The 19076-nt window shown below is 43.5% G+C and overlaps 1 protein-coding gene across 4 annotated transcripts in view; it reads left to right on the top strand.

Moving 5' to 3' along the window:
• IL1RAP (interleukin 1 receptor accessory protein) overlaps window positions 1-19076 on the top strand; it is a 51906-nt gene that overhangs the window by 25168 nt on the left and 7662 nt on the right. For all 4 annotated transcript variants that reach the window (XM_085325173.1, XM_085325175.1, XM_085325174.1 and 1 more), the window contains 8 exons: window positions 4366-4651; window positions 5418-5610; window positions 7265-7430; window positions 8405-8476; window positions 9351-9480; window positions 10735-10883; window positions 14611-14760; window positions 15729-15872. In XM_085325173.1, the coding sequence (XP_085181299.1) occupies window positions 4366-4651; window positions 5418-5610; window positions 7265-7430; window positions 8405-8476; window positions 9351-9480; window positions 10735-10883; window positions 14611-14760; window positions 15729-15872 (1290 nt within the window). The remainder of the gene's footprint in view (window positions 1-4365; window positions 4652-5417; window positions 5611-7264; window positions 7431-8404; window positions 8477-9350; window positions 9481-10734; window positions 10884-14610; window positions 14761-15728; window positions 15873-19076) is intronic.

Here is a 19076-nt window from a genome sequence, read left to right on the forward strand (position 1 = left end):
CATTTGTTTCCCTAAGCAGGACTACACAAACACCCTCCTCTGTTCTGCCTACAACTCTCAACAGATGACCTGGGCCATACACCAGTGCTTTTGCTGTCTGGCTTTTCTCTCTCTCTCTCTCTCTCTCTCTCTCTCTCTCTCTCTGCTTCTCTAACTCCCGTTCCAGATCTCCTTACCCTTCTGCAGCACATGATACTTCTTCCATGGTCCTTGCTGGGCTTGGTGGTTTGGGGTCTGAACTGCATTTGGTTCCCACCACTAACTCTGTCTGTGATCTTAGGTGAGTCAGTCCCTTGCTGCCTGGGTTTGCTGTCAGTGCAGTGAAAATGAAAAATAATATGTATGTTCTTTTTCTTGCCTTTTTTTTCTGTGCTGTCTGTAAGTGGTAGGTATGACTGCCTTGTTCTGTGGTTGTATAGCACCCAGGGGAAAAAAGGGTTAGCTGGGAGTTCTGCAGTACACAGGATCAGCAATGAGAAAAGGGTGACTTCTTTCAAAGATCTTTTGCAGAGATGTTTTGAGGAAAACGCATTTGTGGGATGGTGGATTTTTAGAATTTTACCATCTCCCTCCATGCATTTTGTGCTCCATTTGCTGTCATGTGGAAGGGACCATGGAACCACATATAGCCTCCTTCCTGTCTCTTGACTGGGTTTCCATTTTTCTAGTGAATTCCTGAAGTCACGGAGTGAATGACAATCCCACCTGATTATGCTGCTCTTAACCACAACAGCTCTGTTTTGTGCAGGAAAATTTTCAAGAGAGAAGAAATTCATTTCTTCAGCTTAGCCAGTGAAAGAAAGGGCATGAGCTGGTGCAAACTGGCATAGCACCACAGAATTTAGTACCATCTCTCACAATGAGAACTGGGATCTAGCATGTTCTCTCACAGTGATCTGTCATGCCCTCTTGAATATTATTACTGGGATCAGGATATATTGGTAGGTAAGTATATATATATATATTTTTTCCACAATGGGAGCTGTGAAATTTTCATTGAGGTTCAGTATGAATTCCTATGACCTTTCCTAAGCTATCTCCAGTTTAGACTGACATCCAAATATTTGGATCCTTCTGTTAGCAGCAAATAAGCTTTGAATCTCCAATGAAGGTTAAAAGAGCGGAGAAGGCACAAAGCATTGCAGGAAGCTGTTGAATGCAAATAAAATTATAGCAGTAATTAAAGGACCCAACCCTCCCTCGCAAACATGCACAGGGAGTGTAGCCAGCTGTCTGGGCTTGACCCATTCAGCGGGATCTGCTACAAAAACATTACCATGGCAAAGGGTGCTATTAACATAGGGAAAGGAGCCATGTTGCAGCCGAGGAGGAAAACGCTCTCAAAGTTGTGCCTGAGGGACACCATACACTCCCCTTGCTTGCTCTGTCAGGCAAAGCTGTGATATCTCAGGCAAGAAGTACCCAATAAATTGAAATCCTTGTGCTTTTGTCAGGCTGGCATGGGGAGGTGTCAAGAAGAGAAGTTATGGGGAAAGTCACAATTTTTGACCTCATCGGTTTGCATGTCAGGGAGGTCTCTCCGCCACTTCCCACCCTGCTTTGTGTCTGCCATCCTCTCGGTGAGTGATGGATCGTAGCTTTGCTCCCTGAGCCTTGGACATGGGCTTGGACAGACTTGCCTCTGACAGCCTAGAGGAATAGTCTTTGCCAGTCCGGTGGCAAATGCAACCTGCGCTCTAAAGGCATGTGTCTGCTTCTGTGGTCAGCGGTGTACCTGCTGTTTCTCGGCACGGTAACATGTGGCATTTGGGGCTAAGACTGAAGCGTGCAGCATCCCAAGGCAGGACACCCCTAAACACGTCCTGACAGCCCAAGCCTTAGGAATGGTCATTCAGTGTGRCAGTGTTTCTGAAGTTGGGAGAATTAGCCAGCTCTGAGACAAAATCTCAATGTATACCTGCTATCAGAGTGAAAAACAGTAACAGCTTCTTCTCCCCTCTCCAACCAAGAAAACAAGGCCCAACCACTTTTTTTTTTCCTGAATTAGCTGAAAACAATGTATTTATTTTCTATTACTCATGCAGATAGGAGAGGTAAGTGGTTTTACAATGCTGATTTATGAGCTGTTGCAAAATGCAAAAGCTGTTCATGATTGCAAAATTCATTGATCTTGACTCCAAGAATTTCAGTGCTGTAGTTTTTGATACAGTTTTCTCACTCTCCAATGCTGCCATTGGAAGTAATAAGGGCAATTTGCTTTTATGCAGCCCAAGAGGACACAGCAAAGTCAGATGCAGGGAAGAAAACCCCAGTGTCCTGATTTGCAAACCCGTAAGACTTCTGAGACCTCACTCCTTTCAGAAGGAAAGGTTTCCTTTATAAAAACAAATGGCCTCACACAAATAGCGATCAGAACTTTATCGTACAATTAGCAGGCAGTCACTGGCAGGCTCATTTGTCTTGTTTGCCACTGTATGGAAACTTGATAGTGCCTAATCCAGTAGTTTGTCTCTGCCAGTATTAAGCACCATACTGGTTCCAATTGGCCTTGCCCATGGCAGTAATTAGTGATTATGCACCTTCTCATGGTATGGGGCTTTAATCACTCAGAATGTGACTCTGGGCTGGCTGCAATAGCAAGGACGTTGACTGATGATATGAACTTTTGAAATATTTATGTGTTTCTAAGATGAAGAGCTAGATGCACTCTCCAGCAATTTGTTTTTTTGTGTCCTACTAGAGAATGGCTGTATACATTAGCTTTGCCACCTCTTCCTAGCTCAGTTCACTCTCTTACTCTAGAAGCAGGACTCCATCATGTGGGTGTTTGGCATGCCATAGGAGGAGCAGCTCGGTTTGCATTTACATTTATATATAAAAAAAACACCAGAAACCATTTCTATTCTTGTTGGCCCAGATTCCTCCTCAATGTGACTAAACATTGCTGAGCCACATGAGTTAGCATTGCTGCCTTTAAGCACTGTGAGCACCGTCTTCTCAAAGGTTTGTAAGCCTGTCTCTTTGCTTCTTTTAATTAAGTATGAATTTGGGGCCAAGCTGCATCCCAGTGTCTATTTAARGAAGATAAAATGCCAAGAATCCTGCTTTGGGCCTATGAAGTCAGTTCAGAAGAATTGGGCTCAAAGAGCGTATTGTACTCTGTTTTTCTTTCTGTCCAAGTTYTTCTAATATCTGCAAACCAGAGAGACTTCGCAATGTCATCTCTGGTGTGCCTGTGATATACTGAGATACCTCCCCAGGGACAACTGTAGGCAGCACAAGGACAGCACCCCTTTTTTGTTTGACTTGTTTAGGGCTCTGAGGCATCAGGCTACCCTAGCTAATGCCTCCCTGCAGCCACAAGAGATGCGCTGGGCAAGTGTGCCATGCCATGCCTTGTCAGCACAGAAAAATGGGAATTGCAGAGATGTCTCAGCTGGCGTCCTGGCACTGTGCTTCACTTGCATCCGGTCCCTTTGTGATGGGACACTGGGGAGGAACAGGGTGGAAAGGAGATCTCTGAAGACAAATGGGTTTGGAGTGTGCTGTTTTTTCCAATCCCATTCGCTAATGGCGAGAATYGATAAAATAATCACTGAACAGCTATCTTTCTCGCTGCCCGGTCTCTGTGTCAGTCTACCTCTGCAGTGATCACACTAATCCTGTTGGATGGTGCTTGGGGAGTGCACCTGGGGCTGCATGGTGATCTTCAGGTGAACCTATTGCACCCTCCTCCACACGGTCTCCTGCCTCCCAGCCTCCCTTCCCAAACTTTACTATAAGCAGTCCTTACATGCCATTTGTTGCTGATCTCAATTTTTGTGTTACCATAATGCATAAAAGTCACATAACCAAAAAGACAGTCACATTACAGAAAAGACTGTCTTTACTCCCAGAACATGCGGTCTAGCTTCCTCCGCTTCTTCTGGCAGTGGCACTGGCTCATAGCTCTAGGGGTGGTTTGTTATGTACAGTGTTAATCTCTTCTCTTCTTCCAACATCTGTGTTTACACCCCTCTGCCACTATGCATGAACATACATGTACACCTCTAGTATTGTTTTCAGTCAAATTTTATTTTTCCTACACTGATTATTTTTAGGCTTGAATTTTCTCAGAGTTCTGGAGGAAGCCTGGTGTTATACACAAATATCCCATTGTGCTGTCCAGGTGAGGGATAAATACCTTGGAAGAAATGTAGATGTACAAATAAAAGTAGAAGTTTCCAGGTGTATCCAGAACTAAACTAAACTGCTTTGTAACATCCAGAATTGCTTCCACTGAAAACACTAGATTACTGCCTCTGATTTCAGTGGGGACAGGACCAAGGGCTTTGGGGAACACGGGCATAATTGTTTTTCTCCTGAAGACTTGCAAGCTAAGTCACCTGTTCTTCCTGGTTGCAGAACGTTGTGATGACTGGGGTGTGGACACCATGAAACAGATACAGATTTATGATGGGGAACCTGCTAAGATCAAATGCCCACTCTTTGAGACCTTCCTGAAGTACAACTACAGCACAGCCCATTCTGCTGGCTTAACCCTGATCTGGTACAGGATTGGGCAGGACCGGGATCTGGAGGAGCCCATTAACTTCCGTCTCCCAGACAATCGCATCAGTAAGGAGAAAGACACCCTTTGGTTCTGGCCTGCCCTTCTCAATGACACTGGGAATTATACATGTATGCTCAGGTAGGTTGYGTGGTACAGCTTCTATATCAGMCTTCAGGACAWTCAAAGGACTTTCATGGAAACAGGGAAATTATGCTGATAGCTTCAGATCTTTCTGTAGGGAAAAGACCATTTACATAAGCATTAATGTGAAAAAAATGTTACAGTTATAAGAATATTCAGTACTGACCAATTTACATTGCAGTAATGCTTGGAGCCTTGCAAACATTAATGAACATGCACTCCTTGCTAGCTGCAACTGTCCATGAAAATATTAYTGCTGAGCCCATGGCAAAATCCACAGGCATTCGCCATTAAAAAGTGATCTGTATGTCTAGAGTAAAAAATAACTTCAGATGAAGGGGTAATGTTTTGACTGGATGCTAATTTGGGGAAGATTCATGAGATTCAGACTTCTAGAAAATGGAAAGTGTCTCTAAGTGTAGTATAAAACAAACATAGCATCTGCTATGCCCTGAGCACAAGAGTTCTTTCTCATCTCTTTCTCACATTGTCTCTTGTTCATCATGTCTTTGACCCTATTATCTGCCTTACCACTGGAAGAGTGGATACTGCTTGTTAATTATGCTTATAGGATTTTCTGAGGTACTGTGTGTGGCCATCTCTGATAACGTTTTCTTTCCCGTATGCAAATTAGTCAACTGAGGCTGTATATATCTCATCAGAGCTATGATGTTCATTAGCACAGACATATTTTTTATTTCATTCCTCTACTACATAAGTAAACTAGCCTTGTTTAATCAACCATATCCTCCTCCATCCTTAGAAATACAACCTACTGCAGCAAAGTTGCATTTCCCTTGGAGGTTGTTGCAAAAGAYGAACACTCTTGTGTCAGCCATTCAATAAAACCAGCTGAGGAGATGTTCTACCTGGAGCATGCTAATGAGAAGATCATATGTCCAGATATTGATGGATTTTATCCAGCTAGTGTAACACCAACTGTCAAATGGTACAGGGTAAGAAGAACATTACTGTTATCTGAGCACTGGGGAAATGTGGTGTTTCATCTGAAAACACACTGGTTGGTATGAGAATTGTGTAGCTATATTTCAGTGTCTCACTAGAGATAAAACTCTTAAAATTAGCAAAGCTAGTATAAAGAAAGARCTTCATTTCATTTAGTTCATGGATTAAATTGCTCTTCGAGGCATTTGTGTAGAATTGAAATTTTTTGACCAGTGTGTTCAAGTGGAGGACGTTCTAACAGAGACTTAGGAACCTTAATTCAGTTCCTAGCAGTATCCATGGCTTACTGTGTAGACAAATCACTGGGCCCATAAAGAAAGCTGTGACTCATTTCTCATCTTTAGTAAAAAGCTCTCCTCATGAGCTAGTGAAAGCAGCATCCTTTCTAAGATCCCTTGAGGTCATATAATGAAGTTATCYATGCAAGGTCTATGCAAGGACCGTGGGAGGCCAGTCAGGCACAATTCAGTGGACCTCATTTCTGAAGACGAGGACACCCGTTTCCTACTGCTCTGAAAACTAGACTTATTTCAAGCCATCTCCAGGCAAGTGTACAGAATTAGTGCTCATTTTAATAAATCTTGACCTCAGTGTCATTCTCTGTATGGATGCATTTAGTCAAGGGAGAATAAGAAATTCTCAGAGGTTTTGCAGCCAGAGGGTTATGGGACTGAATTCTCTAACTGCTCAYGAAGCACTTTCAGATTTCTAGATAGAAGGTGCTATACGAGAGAAATTAATAATAAAGAAAGTTGGCAACAACTATAAAAAAGATACCCAACTCCAAAGCCCCTCAGGAAAAAAATGCATTTGTAGCCAAGAGGAGCAGTTTCACTGCAGTGGTTGGAATGCCTTACTTGTACCARCCATTGAAATTCACATTTCAACAATCAATTAGCAGAATGAAACARAAAGCCCCATGGAAATCATTTTGCAAGCAGTAAGTCATTGCTTGCCTAATAAAAACCAYAAAAAATGTTGTATGACCTCTGTCTTAAACTACCACTTTAGGATATATCTGACTTGGAAATGTACCATTCAGAAATAATCTATTAGGAAATGTGCATWTCTTTGGGTTTTATGACAATCAAGATGTCATCTGCATAACCCCTTCCTGAAAAGGGGTCTCTAGTTTGATGCTTGGCAGAGATTTCCTGCCTTATCTAACAGGAAGAGAAGAGTTATTAATGTTTCTGTATTATAGATTCTCTTTTGCCAGTTGTCCATTTTGGGGCTTCATCCTCAGTTGACGTCAGTCAGGGTAGCTTGATTAGCTGCAAAAGAGTTAAAGAACCTGGCATCAACTGAGGACATATTCTGTTTTTACTTTCTCACTTCCTTCTACTAAGATATTTACCTTTCTTGCAAATATACTTCTAAATCACAGCTCTGTCTTTTATAAAAGACCTGTCCCTGTTTAAAGGAGGATAAAACTATTAGGATCATCTGCTTCATCATCTCATTCTCCAAGTGAACCTATCAGTTCCTATTCCAGCATGCTCAAGATTTGTAGCATTTAAGTCTAGTACATTACAATCCAAAGTATCATATTCATAGTTTCAAAACAGATCTTTGTAGTGGTATTTGAATCAATATCTTCAAATCTGAGTCCTGAAACTCAAGTGTTTTTCTGTCTGACTCTAGAACTGCAGGTTGGTGGATGGCTACTATGAGCGATATCCCCAAGGGTCCAAGCTTGTTATTGGCATTGTTCGCAGTGTGTATGAAGGGAATTACACTTGCATTGTGACATTCAACGACCACGGGAGAACGTATAATCTCACTAGAACCATAAAGATGAAGGTTGTGGGTAAGAATGGCTTTAAAAAATGCAAATTTCAGTAGCAGCAGAAGTGGTGAAAATAGTTAGAAAAGTCTGTCACGGGATCCATTTGTGGTGTGTTCAATCTTTATTACCCAATTCACCTGTCACTGGTATATTTTTGCTTGCTGGGATAAGCCTCATGTGACTGCCCAGTGCATGTCACGCTGGAGGTCCTACCAACTACTAGGACAAATGCCCCAAAGAGCGCAGCAGGTGATCAGGCTTAGGCTGGTGACATGCAGCCTATGACATGGTCAGGGGTACCCTCTGCTGGTATGTGAATGCATAACCCTGGCATTGTTTAATATTTTTTTCCAGTGCATTTTACTTGTCATAAATTGTAGAYGCAGATTGTCCCATTATAGCCAACTTGCCTTAATCTTCTGTCAAAGTTGAAGCCTTATGTGCTGAGGCTAAGATTGCTACTCAGCCAGGAAGGACTACTAACTCCAGTTACCTAGCCCACTGCTCAGAGAGGTCTGTGCCAGTGATAAGGGCTCAGTCTAGCTGGCAGTGAATTGTAGAGGGAGCCTAGAAACCTGGTGAACAGTAGAGCACATGCAGAGTCCTGTGGTAACTGCTGCTTTCAGAGGAGAATAAATACTCGAGGCAGGAAATCATGTTTGTATTTTTAGAACCATCAGTACAAAGGAACTATGTTATAGATTGTGCCTCATGGAAGATGTACCCTCCAGGATCCACAGGGACACAGGAGTGTTTTGATGGGTCCAAAACCTTCCATTTAGGTGTAGCTAAGCTTTGGAGGAGTTTTAGATTCTGTGTCTGGCACTGAATTTGGGGGCTGGGACTAGAGTTCTCATTGGATGAAACTCTGCAGCAGGGTTATATCACAAGTTAGATCAGGACATGAGTGATGGGGTATCGTGAGCRAGGCTGTAAGAACACCTGAGTCTCATGAAATTTGGACCCCTGGTGGGGGACTGTGTTCTCTCCTGCAGGGTCTCCCAACAAGGCTTTGCCACCACAGTTCACCTCTCCGAACGAGAAAGTTGTCTATGAGCTGAACCCAGGTAAATTGCAATGCCAGCCGCCTGCTGTGCCTGCACTGGCAGCCTGCCTGCAGGGATGGGGAGACACAGCCAGCCAAGCATGGAGGGGTTCCCCTTCCTCTGTTCCCRCAATGTTCTCCCTGACTGTTTTCCTCATAGAGCAAGCAAGCTGCGACAAGTTGTCTAGCAGACAGTGTGGGGTGCCAGTTCTCAATTACAGAATAGGAGAGCACAGCTTTAAAGGTTTATTTGAGTGCACAGATTTTTTTGAAATATTCAGGCATGGAGTTACAGGATTACAGCARGCTGGAGCAGCTGCAGAAGCAGACAAAATATGATCTGTCAGCTGCTCAGAGAAATTCCTATAGGACTTTGTCTCAACCCTGCCCCTGCTGTTTGCTCCAACCATCCCTCATCTGGCCCCTCAGTGGCTTTACCCTTCTTGCCACATTTTACTCATCTCCCCTCCTTTCTTCTTTTAGCTATTTACTGCCTAATTAATGGCAACTCTCCTTTTGCTGACCTCACAGCGTTGTATATAGTGTGTTATACCCCTTCTCCCATCCCATCTGTTCAGATGGATAGGTCCTTGGAGCAGTTCCCTAAACTTGTCCCATTATGAATTGATCTCAGTTGATTGCTGTAATAGATGTGGTGCAATGATGATGATTAACAGCAGTCTTACTTCTAAAGCACTGCTTTCTGGCTCAAAGGGTCTGAGTTCTCCCACAGCCATGGTGTTCAGTCAGTATCAAATGTTTGAAGGTGTATGCTGGCCTTGTTCYCTCCTGAGAGGAGGCAGAGCTCAGGCTGACAGGATCACCAGAAAGCGTGTGAGTAAGGATAGTGCTGTTCCTGCTGTGCCATCCAGCTCACTGTGTTCTCTTCTTCCCAGGAAATGAGCTTGTTCTGTCCTGTGAAGTCTTCTTCACTTTCTTGAAGGACTCCCGAACTGAGGTGTGGTGGACCATAGATGGGAAAAACACAGATGACATTATGGACCCCAAGATAAAAGTCACACAAAGGTAATGCTTAGTAACATAGACCTTCATTTGTRTCTCACCCTCTCTTTGGATCTTGCAAAGAGGTCCTGGGTACAGATGTGCAAGAGTACTGTACCTCTGCTGGAAATGCCCGGAGTCTTTGACCATATACAGTGGATAGGTTATGGCACAAAGATCCAGGAAACAGCTCACTTCTGAATGGCAGTTCAGAGATTGCTCCAGCAGATGTGTGTTAATGTGGCTATCCCAACCACAAGTGACATGTTTAGGTGAATGGTTCCGGACAAAAGAAATCAGATCTTTAGAGGCCTCCTACCATCCATCTACTCTTACTTTTTCACCACAAATACTTGGGACCATATAACCCCCTTGTGTCGTTTTCCTTTGCAAGGGAAAATGGAATTCCTCCCTCTGTCACTGAGAAAGCCCTATATCCACATCAACCCATGATGAGGGCCAGGAGCTCCAGGGAAGAAGCCTGTGGGCCCTGCCAGTGCCTCTTYTTACAGAAAGACTTGAGGGAACTTTATGCAGCGTTTCACACTATCACTCATTCAGATTCTGATAGGATGACAACATCTGGAAATATCAAATACTTAATTGCCCAGATTTGCAAATCTACTGTGGGATTTCACTTCAAAAGCAAGGACAAGCWCAATTTTGTTTACAGAAATATTCCAAAATAGCACAGATGAAAACATTTCAAAAGCCAGAGGCTGAGAACAACAATGTAGTATTATATGTARTAGTTATTAGGAAGAATAGAGGTTCAATTACATGAAGAACCCAAATGAGGTTCAGAATCCCATTWGCTGGGTACTGAGCAACATGTTGAAAGCAGTCGCGCCTCCAATCAGTTTGCAAATCTATGTAGAAAAGTAAGAGGCAAAAGGAAATATTATTATCCTCATTTTGCAGATAAGTTCAGGCACAAAGTGACTCATTCAGGGTWGCACAAGGAATGTATGATGGACTCTAAATCCAGAGTTCATAAAATCTGTTGCTTTTTAGGCAAGAAATTCTTTGTCTCTAAAATACAATGTGACACATCTGCAATGAGAGAATATGAATAGCAAAATAACGTAAGCAAAATCAGATAAAGGAACAGTCACAGCTGAAATTTTCCATATTAAAATGTGAAATATGTATCAATTCTTAAGTATAAGTTCAGGTGTTTTTTTAAAGAAAGGCTCACGTTCCATCAGGGAAGAACTCTTCATCATTAAAAACTCATTGCAGCTTCACATGTATAATGTTCTAGCTTTTCTCTTCCAGTGAAATCATTGGAAATTTTGAAGACAAAACTATCATAAGGACTCTAACAGTTGCAAAAGCTACACCAGAGGATTTGAAACGCAATTACACTTGCTACGCCAGAAATGCCAGAGGGGAGAACCATAGCCAGGCCATAGTGCGCATGAAAGGTAAAACACTTGCAGAGCACGGGTGTAAAATGAAGAATGCTCAAACAGGACTGTTAGTCCTACAAAACAAAAGGGGAACAAAATATTCTATCAGGTGCTTTCCCCCAACACACACTCTTCTGTACACACAGCTGTATTACTGCTGCCCAGATTGCATTTTTTCTTGCAAAGGATGCATATCAGATACATCCTACTGTGGTCAAAGGCTTGGGGAGAAAGAMGGAGGCATAGAACTGTTTTTTCATCCCATCCATTTACTACAACTGAAGCAGACCCAAGAGCACAGACTGTTTGTACCAAAAACGATTTCAGATTGCTTGATTTCACTCTGAGCAGGGAAGAAGCAAGGAAAGTGTCATGAAATCCGTTCTCCAAGTGCATGTTTTGGTTTTACAGATAAGCAGATACACAGAAGCAAACCTCCGTATAGTATTGAGATGAGAGTTGAATATGTGAGCCTGGAGACAGCATGGTATGGCTGGAGGGCTGAGGAGAGGGGAACACAGGCTGGTCCCCTTCAGAAGATGATATTGGTTCCCCRGGGGTTGTACTGCTCCATGGCTACATTGAGTGGGGGCAAATCTGGGGTGACTGCTGAGGTAGCGCCATCCTTAGCAGGCCTGCCTGGCTCATTCCATTGCATAGCTAGGATAACACTACCCCACAGCCTGCACTGCCCTGTAGTCAGATGCATGAGTTTTGTGCAACTCAGGAGCTATCAGTTGGCTCATCCATCCTTTAGGGAGCATAGGCTTCAAGCCAAGACATCTTAGGCTGTAGTTTATCCCAGTTCTTACTTGCAATGCAGTACGTGATGGTACTGCATTGCTACAGCACAGCAGTTGTAGGACCTCTCGGTGATGCTCTCCCACCTAGTACTGGGAGTTCCCTGCTTTCCTTTACCCCCACATTCACTTCCAATTTCAGTGTGTGCTACACAGGGGAATATGCATGTATCTCCTGCAGCAGCCTAACCCAAGGCTCATTTTCTGTGGTGCTCTGACACCACTCTACAGCTCATACAAAATGTATTGTGTGCCTGTTAAATGCATAAAAAAGCAGGAAGAGGGTTTAGCCCTGGGCTGTTTCAAAGGATACATATAGCAAGGGCCATCAGCACAAAACAGAGCAGCTTTCCTCGTGCTGGGCTCTAGGAGCCAAAATGCAAACCCRCTCCCCACTAGAAAAGTATGGGTGAGTTGGCCATTTGTATCAAGGTACATTGAACTGTAAGCTGGCTTTCCATTTGAGGACTATAGAGGTCAATATGAGAGTTTCTTGTGCCAGGGATACCTTTTTATCAAATTTTAAATACTGCTCAGGCCCAGAAAACTCATTCTGGACTGAGTATGGAGTTGTTTTAACTAAAACTGTTCATCTCCTATTAACACTTGCATTTGCAGCTTGGACAAAACCATCTTTTGCTTGTTGCATAGAATAGGCCCCTGAGTTTGAACTTTACTAAAAGAAGCATTAGACRTTGTTAAATTAGTGTTCTTTCCTGGAAAGCTGCCAGAAACTATTCCTAAATAAGATCTCTGCATACTGGAGATGCTCATAGCTCTCTCTAAGCTTGGATTTACCAGGGGGTCTGCAGCAAGGAGAGTGTGAGGAACAAGCAACCTGCTGGGCTTGAGCTTTTCAGTGTGAGGCCCTGAGGCCCAAGACCTTCTCTAGAAGGCAGACTAAGATCTTCAACATTCCTCGGGGAGTGGGACAGTCTAAGCACGATGCCCAGGGGTTTTACACCTTGCCCATTCTAGACACAGACATCTCAGCGTAGTTGGCATGGACTGATCTAGCAAAGTTAAAAAGGTCAATTCAGAGTGGTTTTTGCTTGTGATTTTCTTTCATCAAATGTGCTTGTTTTTTCCTGTTTCAAAAGCACATCTGACAGTAATAAGAACTGAGCCTTTAGTATAGGTATTTGAGATTTCCTGACTAAGGTGGATATTTCTGCCTCCTTACCAACTTCCTGTGGACCTTTGATGCCTAGTTGCTGCAACTTAGACTTCCCCTCTCCCATAAGAGATTCTGCCCTTTCTTGTGTAGCTCGTGCCAGACACTTTCTTCCTCCAGTTCTGCCCTATTAACATGGGAGGACTCACTTAGAGAGCTCTTTCTCTTCTTTCATATAGTCTATTACCAGTGTGGTTGCTGGAAGAATAGGTTACAAAGTCGTTTTCACCAAGGCCAGTACATCCTTAATCCTTGTCCTTTTTTGTTTTCAGTCCCACTCATTTGAGATAAACCTTTTCTGAATCATTAAGAAGGAACCAAAGACCAAGCATACAATTAAAAAAGGCTGGAACCATCAACCAGTATGTTCATCCTACATAATTAATTCTTCTGGGATAATAACGCTTGCACATGTAGCATCAGGGAATCTAAAGCTTTCAAATCCTTTCTCTGTACAGCAGTGCCTAAACGCTGTTTCCAACAGACTGATCTTTACTATCCACTCTCTTCTTTTCCTGTCCTGCTTGCTCTTGCTGCACATGAGGCAGTTCAGTAGGTTCCCTTTGAGTAAGCCTGGTTACTTACAACCATTCCTTTCTACTCCATTCCACAGCAAATTGCAAGAATGGGCCCAGACCACTGCTGGCGGAACAACCTTAAATAAGCTCAAGACAGATCATCCCATCATGCATAGGAATATCAAGCATGCCAGAACCTAATCCCCAACTTGCCTTCCAGTTTTTAGCAAATAGCTATATATGTTGGCTATAAGAAAATGTCTCTCTGCACCCTTTCCTTATATTAGTTTGTATATCTTTCCTACTTTTATGGATGGTTTCCCTCTCCTTCTCTTGTACCAGTGGTGATGCTGTTGCTTATCATCTGATGAAACTTGTTAAATTCTTTCCATTTTCTTTTTGGTGGTTTGGTTTCTAATAAAACATTAAATTTTGTAAATTGGTGATGTTTTGACTTACTACTCTTAACATGCAGTTTGCTAGTGTGCATRCCATCTGCCACCTGAATCACCATAAAAACTAGKTTGCCTAGAGATACAATTAGCAGAGTTATTCCTGTCCTTAAAATAAAGAAACAGCAGCATGATATCAGACACTGTATAGAGGTAGTCTGTCATGTTGTGGTTTGATATGCACATGTTGTCCTACTTGTTTGCCAGCATTTCAACTTTTCTGAGATGAACACAAATTCTTCTTACCTGACAGAAAAAAAATCAGGTCATGGCTATTTGTATCCTTGTTATAAGTCTGGGACAAGCCGTAAGAACTGTGTATATTTGATGGGGAGGGAAGATGGTGGCCATAGCTTTTATTTTGCTGCAGGTGAGCTTTGGTCGGCTTTTTACTGTGGTGTTGTTCTGGGAGGTTGCATGTTCTCCCGAGAAAGTCACAGTTCATGAGCTGGCTTTGGACTATGCAAGTGATTTTCATCTAAAGTTCGTTATACCACAACAYCTCGCTCAGAAGCAGAAGTCCAACCCTTTCTCTGACTGGTCTTGATGCCTATGCCCTGCAGATGCCACCCACATCTGATAACCCAGAAAAGGCACTCTAGGATGACCAGCCATTGTGTGTCCTACCAGAAGAGTCTTGGCTTGGACATGTTCCTCTAAAGACTCAGCTGAGCTCTTGGTTGTTATTCCCGGTGTTCCACTTTACTCCTTGGCTGCACATAATACAGACTTGTTTCTATTTAGCTGAAGGCCCAACCTGTTCTGTAAAGCGGAACCCCTCTTTCTTTTCAAACTCAGTTGTGCCACCAAAGTACACCGTGGAGCTGGCCTGTGGACTGGGAGCCACCATCCTGCTTGTTGTGGTGCTGATAGTTGTCTATCATGTTTATTGGCTTGAAATGGTTCTCTTCTATCGAGCCCATTTTGGAACAGATGAAACCATTCTAGGTAAGGATTTAAACATGTTATATTCATTTTACCCTGCTACTGACCAGATCCTTCATTTGTGTATAGCAATTTTCATATGAGCTGCTTTTAACCCTCTTCACATCATGATAACATTTTGACCTTCCATGTTTATACCYGCAATTTTCTGGGTTATTTTAGAACAAGAGGAGTCAGACTTGGACTGAGGGAAGGAGAGGGAGAAGTCTTCCATGTTCTCAGCTGGGGTGAAGTGTGGACATGTCAAGTTCCCTAGACACTGCTTTACTGAAGGCTAGCTATTTAATGTGATCAAAACAGTTAGAGATACGTTACCAGGTTTCAACAAGTCCCTGGTTTCTCTGGTCTCTCTATATGAGTTCTGATTAGAGAAGCAGGTAAAATTTGTTTTAAGATGGGAGAAGGCATGTGAAGGGGAGATGTAATTAATAATCTTAAGCATAAGATCTGGAAATGACCCTTCTATCCTCAGTTTTGCCACAGCCTTCCAGTGCTACTGGGAAGGATTTCTCCCTCTGTAGAACAAGGAGGATGTTAATTTCTTGCCCTCACAGCCTGTTGTGTGAACCTGCTGAGAGAGTGCTGAGGCTCTCAGAGGATGCAGTCAGGGTGCAAATCTGTGGTGGGATTGCTCATGGGTCTTGATCGCAATGCGAGGAAGCAATGTCAGAGAAGTAGAAGTATGAAGGGAACTCTGGACAGAAGGAGGTGATCATGTTGCTGCAGTCTGCTGCTCCAGTAACCCAATGGTGTCTGCGAATCTGCACATTCTGGCTGAGTAGTCAAACGGACACCACTGCTCTCTTGTAACTATGGAGGTCRGTGTTAATCCATGGTACCTGGAAAGCCCTGAGGGCTCAAAGTGGGCCTTCATATTTGATTTTCCTCTGAAGTAAGTCAAAGACTCAGCATATACGGTATCACAAGTGTCTCTTCTACTCTTTGTGGTTCTCTGTAATCCCAACGCTCAGATGGGAAGGAGTACGATGTATACGTGTCCTATGCACGAAATGCAGAAGAGGAGGAGTTTGTGCTGCTGACACTGCGAGGAGTCCTGGAGAATGAGTTTGGGTACAAGCTATGCATCTTCGACAGAGACAGCCTCCCTGGAGGAAGTGAGTATTTCACAGGGTGCTGTGCTGCATGCACATCCTCTTATTGTCTTTGCAGTACTGATAATTGATAGGAGCCGACCCCTCCAGTTTATCTTTTATTTTCCCCATCTCTGTTAATCATCTCTTATTGGTATCTTCTAGTATTTTTGCTTCACATTACAATGTAGCAGATGCTCCAGGCTACCTGAAAAGCTGCTGTGGTAAAGTGGTAGAGGTTACTCATTTTCATTGTTCTCTCTCAGAGAGATGGGGAGTGATGGGCCTATCAAAACAAGGCAGCTCACCCATTGACCTTTGTACAAACCTCTGAGCTGCCTTAAGAAACAAGGGTAAAGTCAAGGCTAGAAAGGAAAGATGTGGGGAGAGTATGATACTGGAGCAGACTGGTAGGCCTCAGGCAGCATTAGTGAGTGACCATAAATACCAGGAGTGTCTGTTTCAGGGAAGGGTRGAGAGCACCCTGCCAGCATCAGTGAGAAGATAGTGTGTCTTCCCACGAGGCCTCACCCTCATTAATTAGAGAGTCTATGTCTAACATAGCATACAATTGGTAGCTATGATTAAGAATACTTCATTGCATGTAGTGGGATTCATCTCTTCACTAAGATGTAGATATCCTTAGTGTTGTTTCAAGCTAAATCATATGCCTAGGTTCTGGTCAAAAAGCCCCCTACAAGGATGAAGGGAATCACCAAAAATGGAAGTTTGAAACTCTCCAGATACATGTGTAGTCACAGAGGTATCAGAACAAGGACACAAATCTACCCAACACTCTCATTTTCTAGTGTCTGGGGGTTGGGGGTGGGRGCAAGATGGCTATAGGGTCCCTGACCCAACTAAGAGATCAAAGCCTAGGCCATTGTCAGTGCACACACTCGGCTTTGAACTCATGRGTTCACCCGCTGACATCAGAACTTGTGCAGATGAAGTCTGTGAGGGTTGGCTCACTTACTTTTGGGTGAGACAGGAGGGACTACTAGAGTCCCAGTCCAGCCTGAGCTGTGTGGGAGGAAGCAGAATCAATCTGGGATCCTTTTATCTTTCTCCGCTAGCTCATTGCCAAAGTACAGCACCTCAAGGTTTAAGGGCAAGTAAATAAAAGTGCCCTTGGGATGGGGAGAGAGCTGTTGTCCTAACACTGTTAGTTCTAAAGAAAGTCTGAATCACTGGCAGGTCATCCTCCAGGTTCTGTTTGTTTGGTGCCAATGTCAGATGCAGAACAGGTTAGCAAGTGCTAATAATTCAGGTTGTTTATTTGAGAGACTAATCAGTAGAGCAGCTTCTACCTCTCTGTGCTGCTTAAGACTGCTGTAAGTCCAAAGTGTACTCACTGGTTGCAGGAAGGAGCTCAGTTTACTTAGTAAGGCTTCTTGTCCTGTTGCAAGTATTGCCTGTTGGCTGGCTGGCTGTGCTGCCTGCAGCCATTCAGCCTTCAGCATTTTCCCACCAGACTGTAGTCTCTGCCCATCTCTCCTTGKCTGCTGAAGTTTGAGATTTCAGCTGATGGCAGCAGGGCTGCAGGCAGACAGCTGCCTCCTTCCTCCCATTTAAACCTGATCCAATTCTTTGCCAGGTGAGAGAGAGAGAAAATAAAAGGCAGAGCTAAAAGATTAAAATCRGCCAAGCCATGCTGTGGCAAACAGTTGCCTGTGCGGCAAAAGAAGAATCCCTGGGTCAGGCAGGCTGCTGTTTGTCTTGATCATGGGTAGATGTGAAGTGAACGGCTAGCAGAGTGGTTGTGGCTGTGTACTCTCATCTGCCTCACTATTCTGCTGTGTGCATGGTCAAGGACACACATGGTTGCACATTGAGCTGTGCTTGCTGTAAGGAGATGCCCTGCTGAAAGCTTGGTCTTTTGCTTGGTCCAGAGAAGTGTGTCCTCAGGTTGCCTTGGCTTGTTCCAGCTGCTCTCTGTGGAACAACAGTATTGCATCATGATGCCCCATTACAGAGCTCCTGAAGGGAGTTGCAAGAAGGACATTGGAGCTTTACTGCAAAAACTCTTCTAAACAGATGCTGGCCACTGCCTGTTATGAAAGGGTTGCAAGCTTATGAGCAAGGCTGAATGGTTAGATGCTAATTTCTACCATTCCTCCACTTCTCTCCTCTTATGCACAGACATAGGACTGTTGAAGGGAGAGGCATACTGTCTATCAGGCAGTCCAGCTGCTGAACTGGGCTTTCCAGAACCTACCAGCTCAGAGCTCAAAACAGCCCCAGCTAGTTTCTACAGACAGACTTGTTCTCAGCAGTTGTTCCTTGGGTCTTACATCTCCCTCAGGTTCCACTCTGCCACTTTGTTGGCAGACAAAGACAAATTCTTCCTCTTTTCCTCCCAACTCAGCTCTTTGCCCAGAGCCTCCCCAGGGAGGCTCCCATCTCTGCATGCAGTAGTAGTCACTGGTTGCCTTATTCTGATGAACTTAAAGGCCAAGCCTTCCTAAGCAGTGAGAGGGTCACCTTTAATTGCAGTGCCATATGCAACACTATTGTGGCTTTGCTATTGCTTCTAGCTGGGATTTGACTAATCTCCTTCTTGGGGAAGAATGCCAGACCAGGAAATAGCTTTTGGCAGCTGGTGGCTTGCCTCCGGTGTGTGCATCTGTGTCATAGGTAGAGAATTATGTTGTCCTTGATGAAGAAACAGTGGGAGATGGATTATCCTGCTAGTGCGCTGACAGGAACTAATCAAAYGTGCTTGACAGCTAAATGAAGTTATGTGTCAGTGTTATTTTATTCTCCATTGTATTTTCTGACCAGTCAAGAACATTCCATTGTCAATGAAACATGGGAGATCCTGCAACAGAGGGAGCAACCACAGGGATTCACAGTTGCAAGGAGACTTCACATTAATTACAGAAAGATGGCTAAGGACAATCTAATCTACCTGCAGATATTAGAAAATCATAGAGGATCCACAGTTACTATGACATGTCTCCAGCTTCAAGGGTGTAATTTTTAGACACTTCATTAAAAATCCTCTGAGCAGTTGCACTTGTCACTTCTAGAAACACAAATATGTTTTCATCAATGATGGTAACAGGAACAGCCGAATGAAAAAGAGTAATTAGGATGATAGGATTTCCAAGGTAAATTAACCTGTAATGATGCTTAGGGACAGCATAGAAAATTCTTATGTGTATTTGCTGTTGGGAAACCAAAGCAAGAGAGATGAAAGGATCACCCACATCATTCTGGACATAA

The sequence above is a fragment of the Rhea americana genome, unplaced genomic scaffold, assembly GCF_003343005.1.
Source record: "Rhea americana isolate MKP2758 unplaced genomic scaffold, rheAme1 scaffold_96, whole genome shotgun sequence".
NCBI classification, from domain to species: Eukaryota; Metazoa; Chordata; class Aves; order Rheiformes; family Rheidae; genus Rhea; species Rhea americana.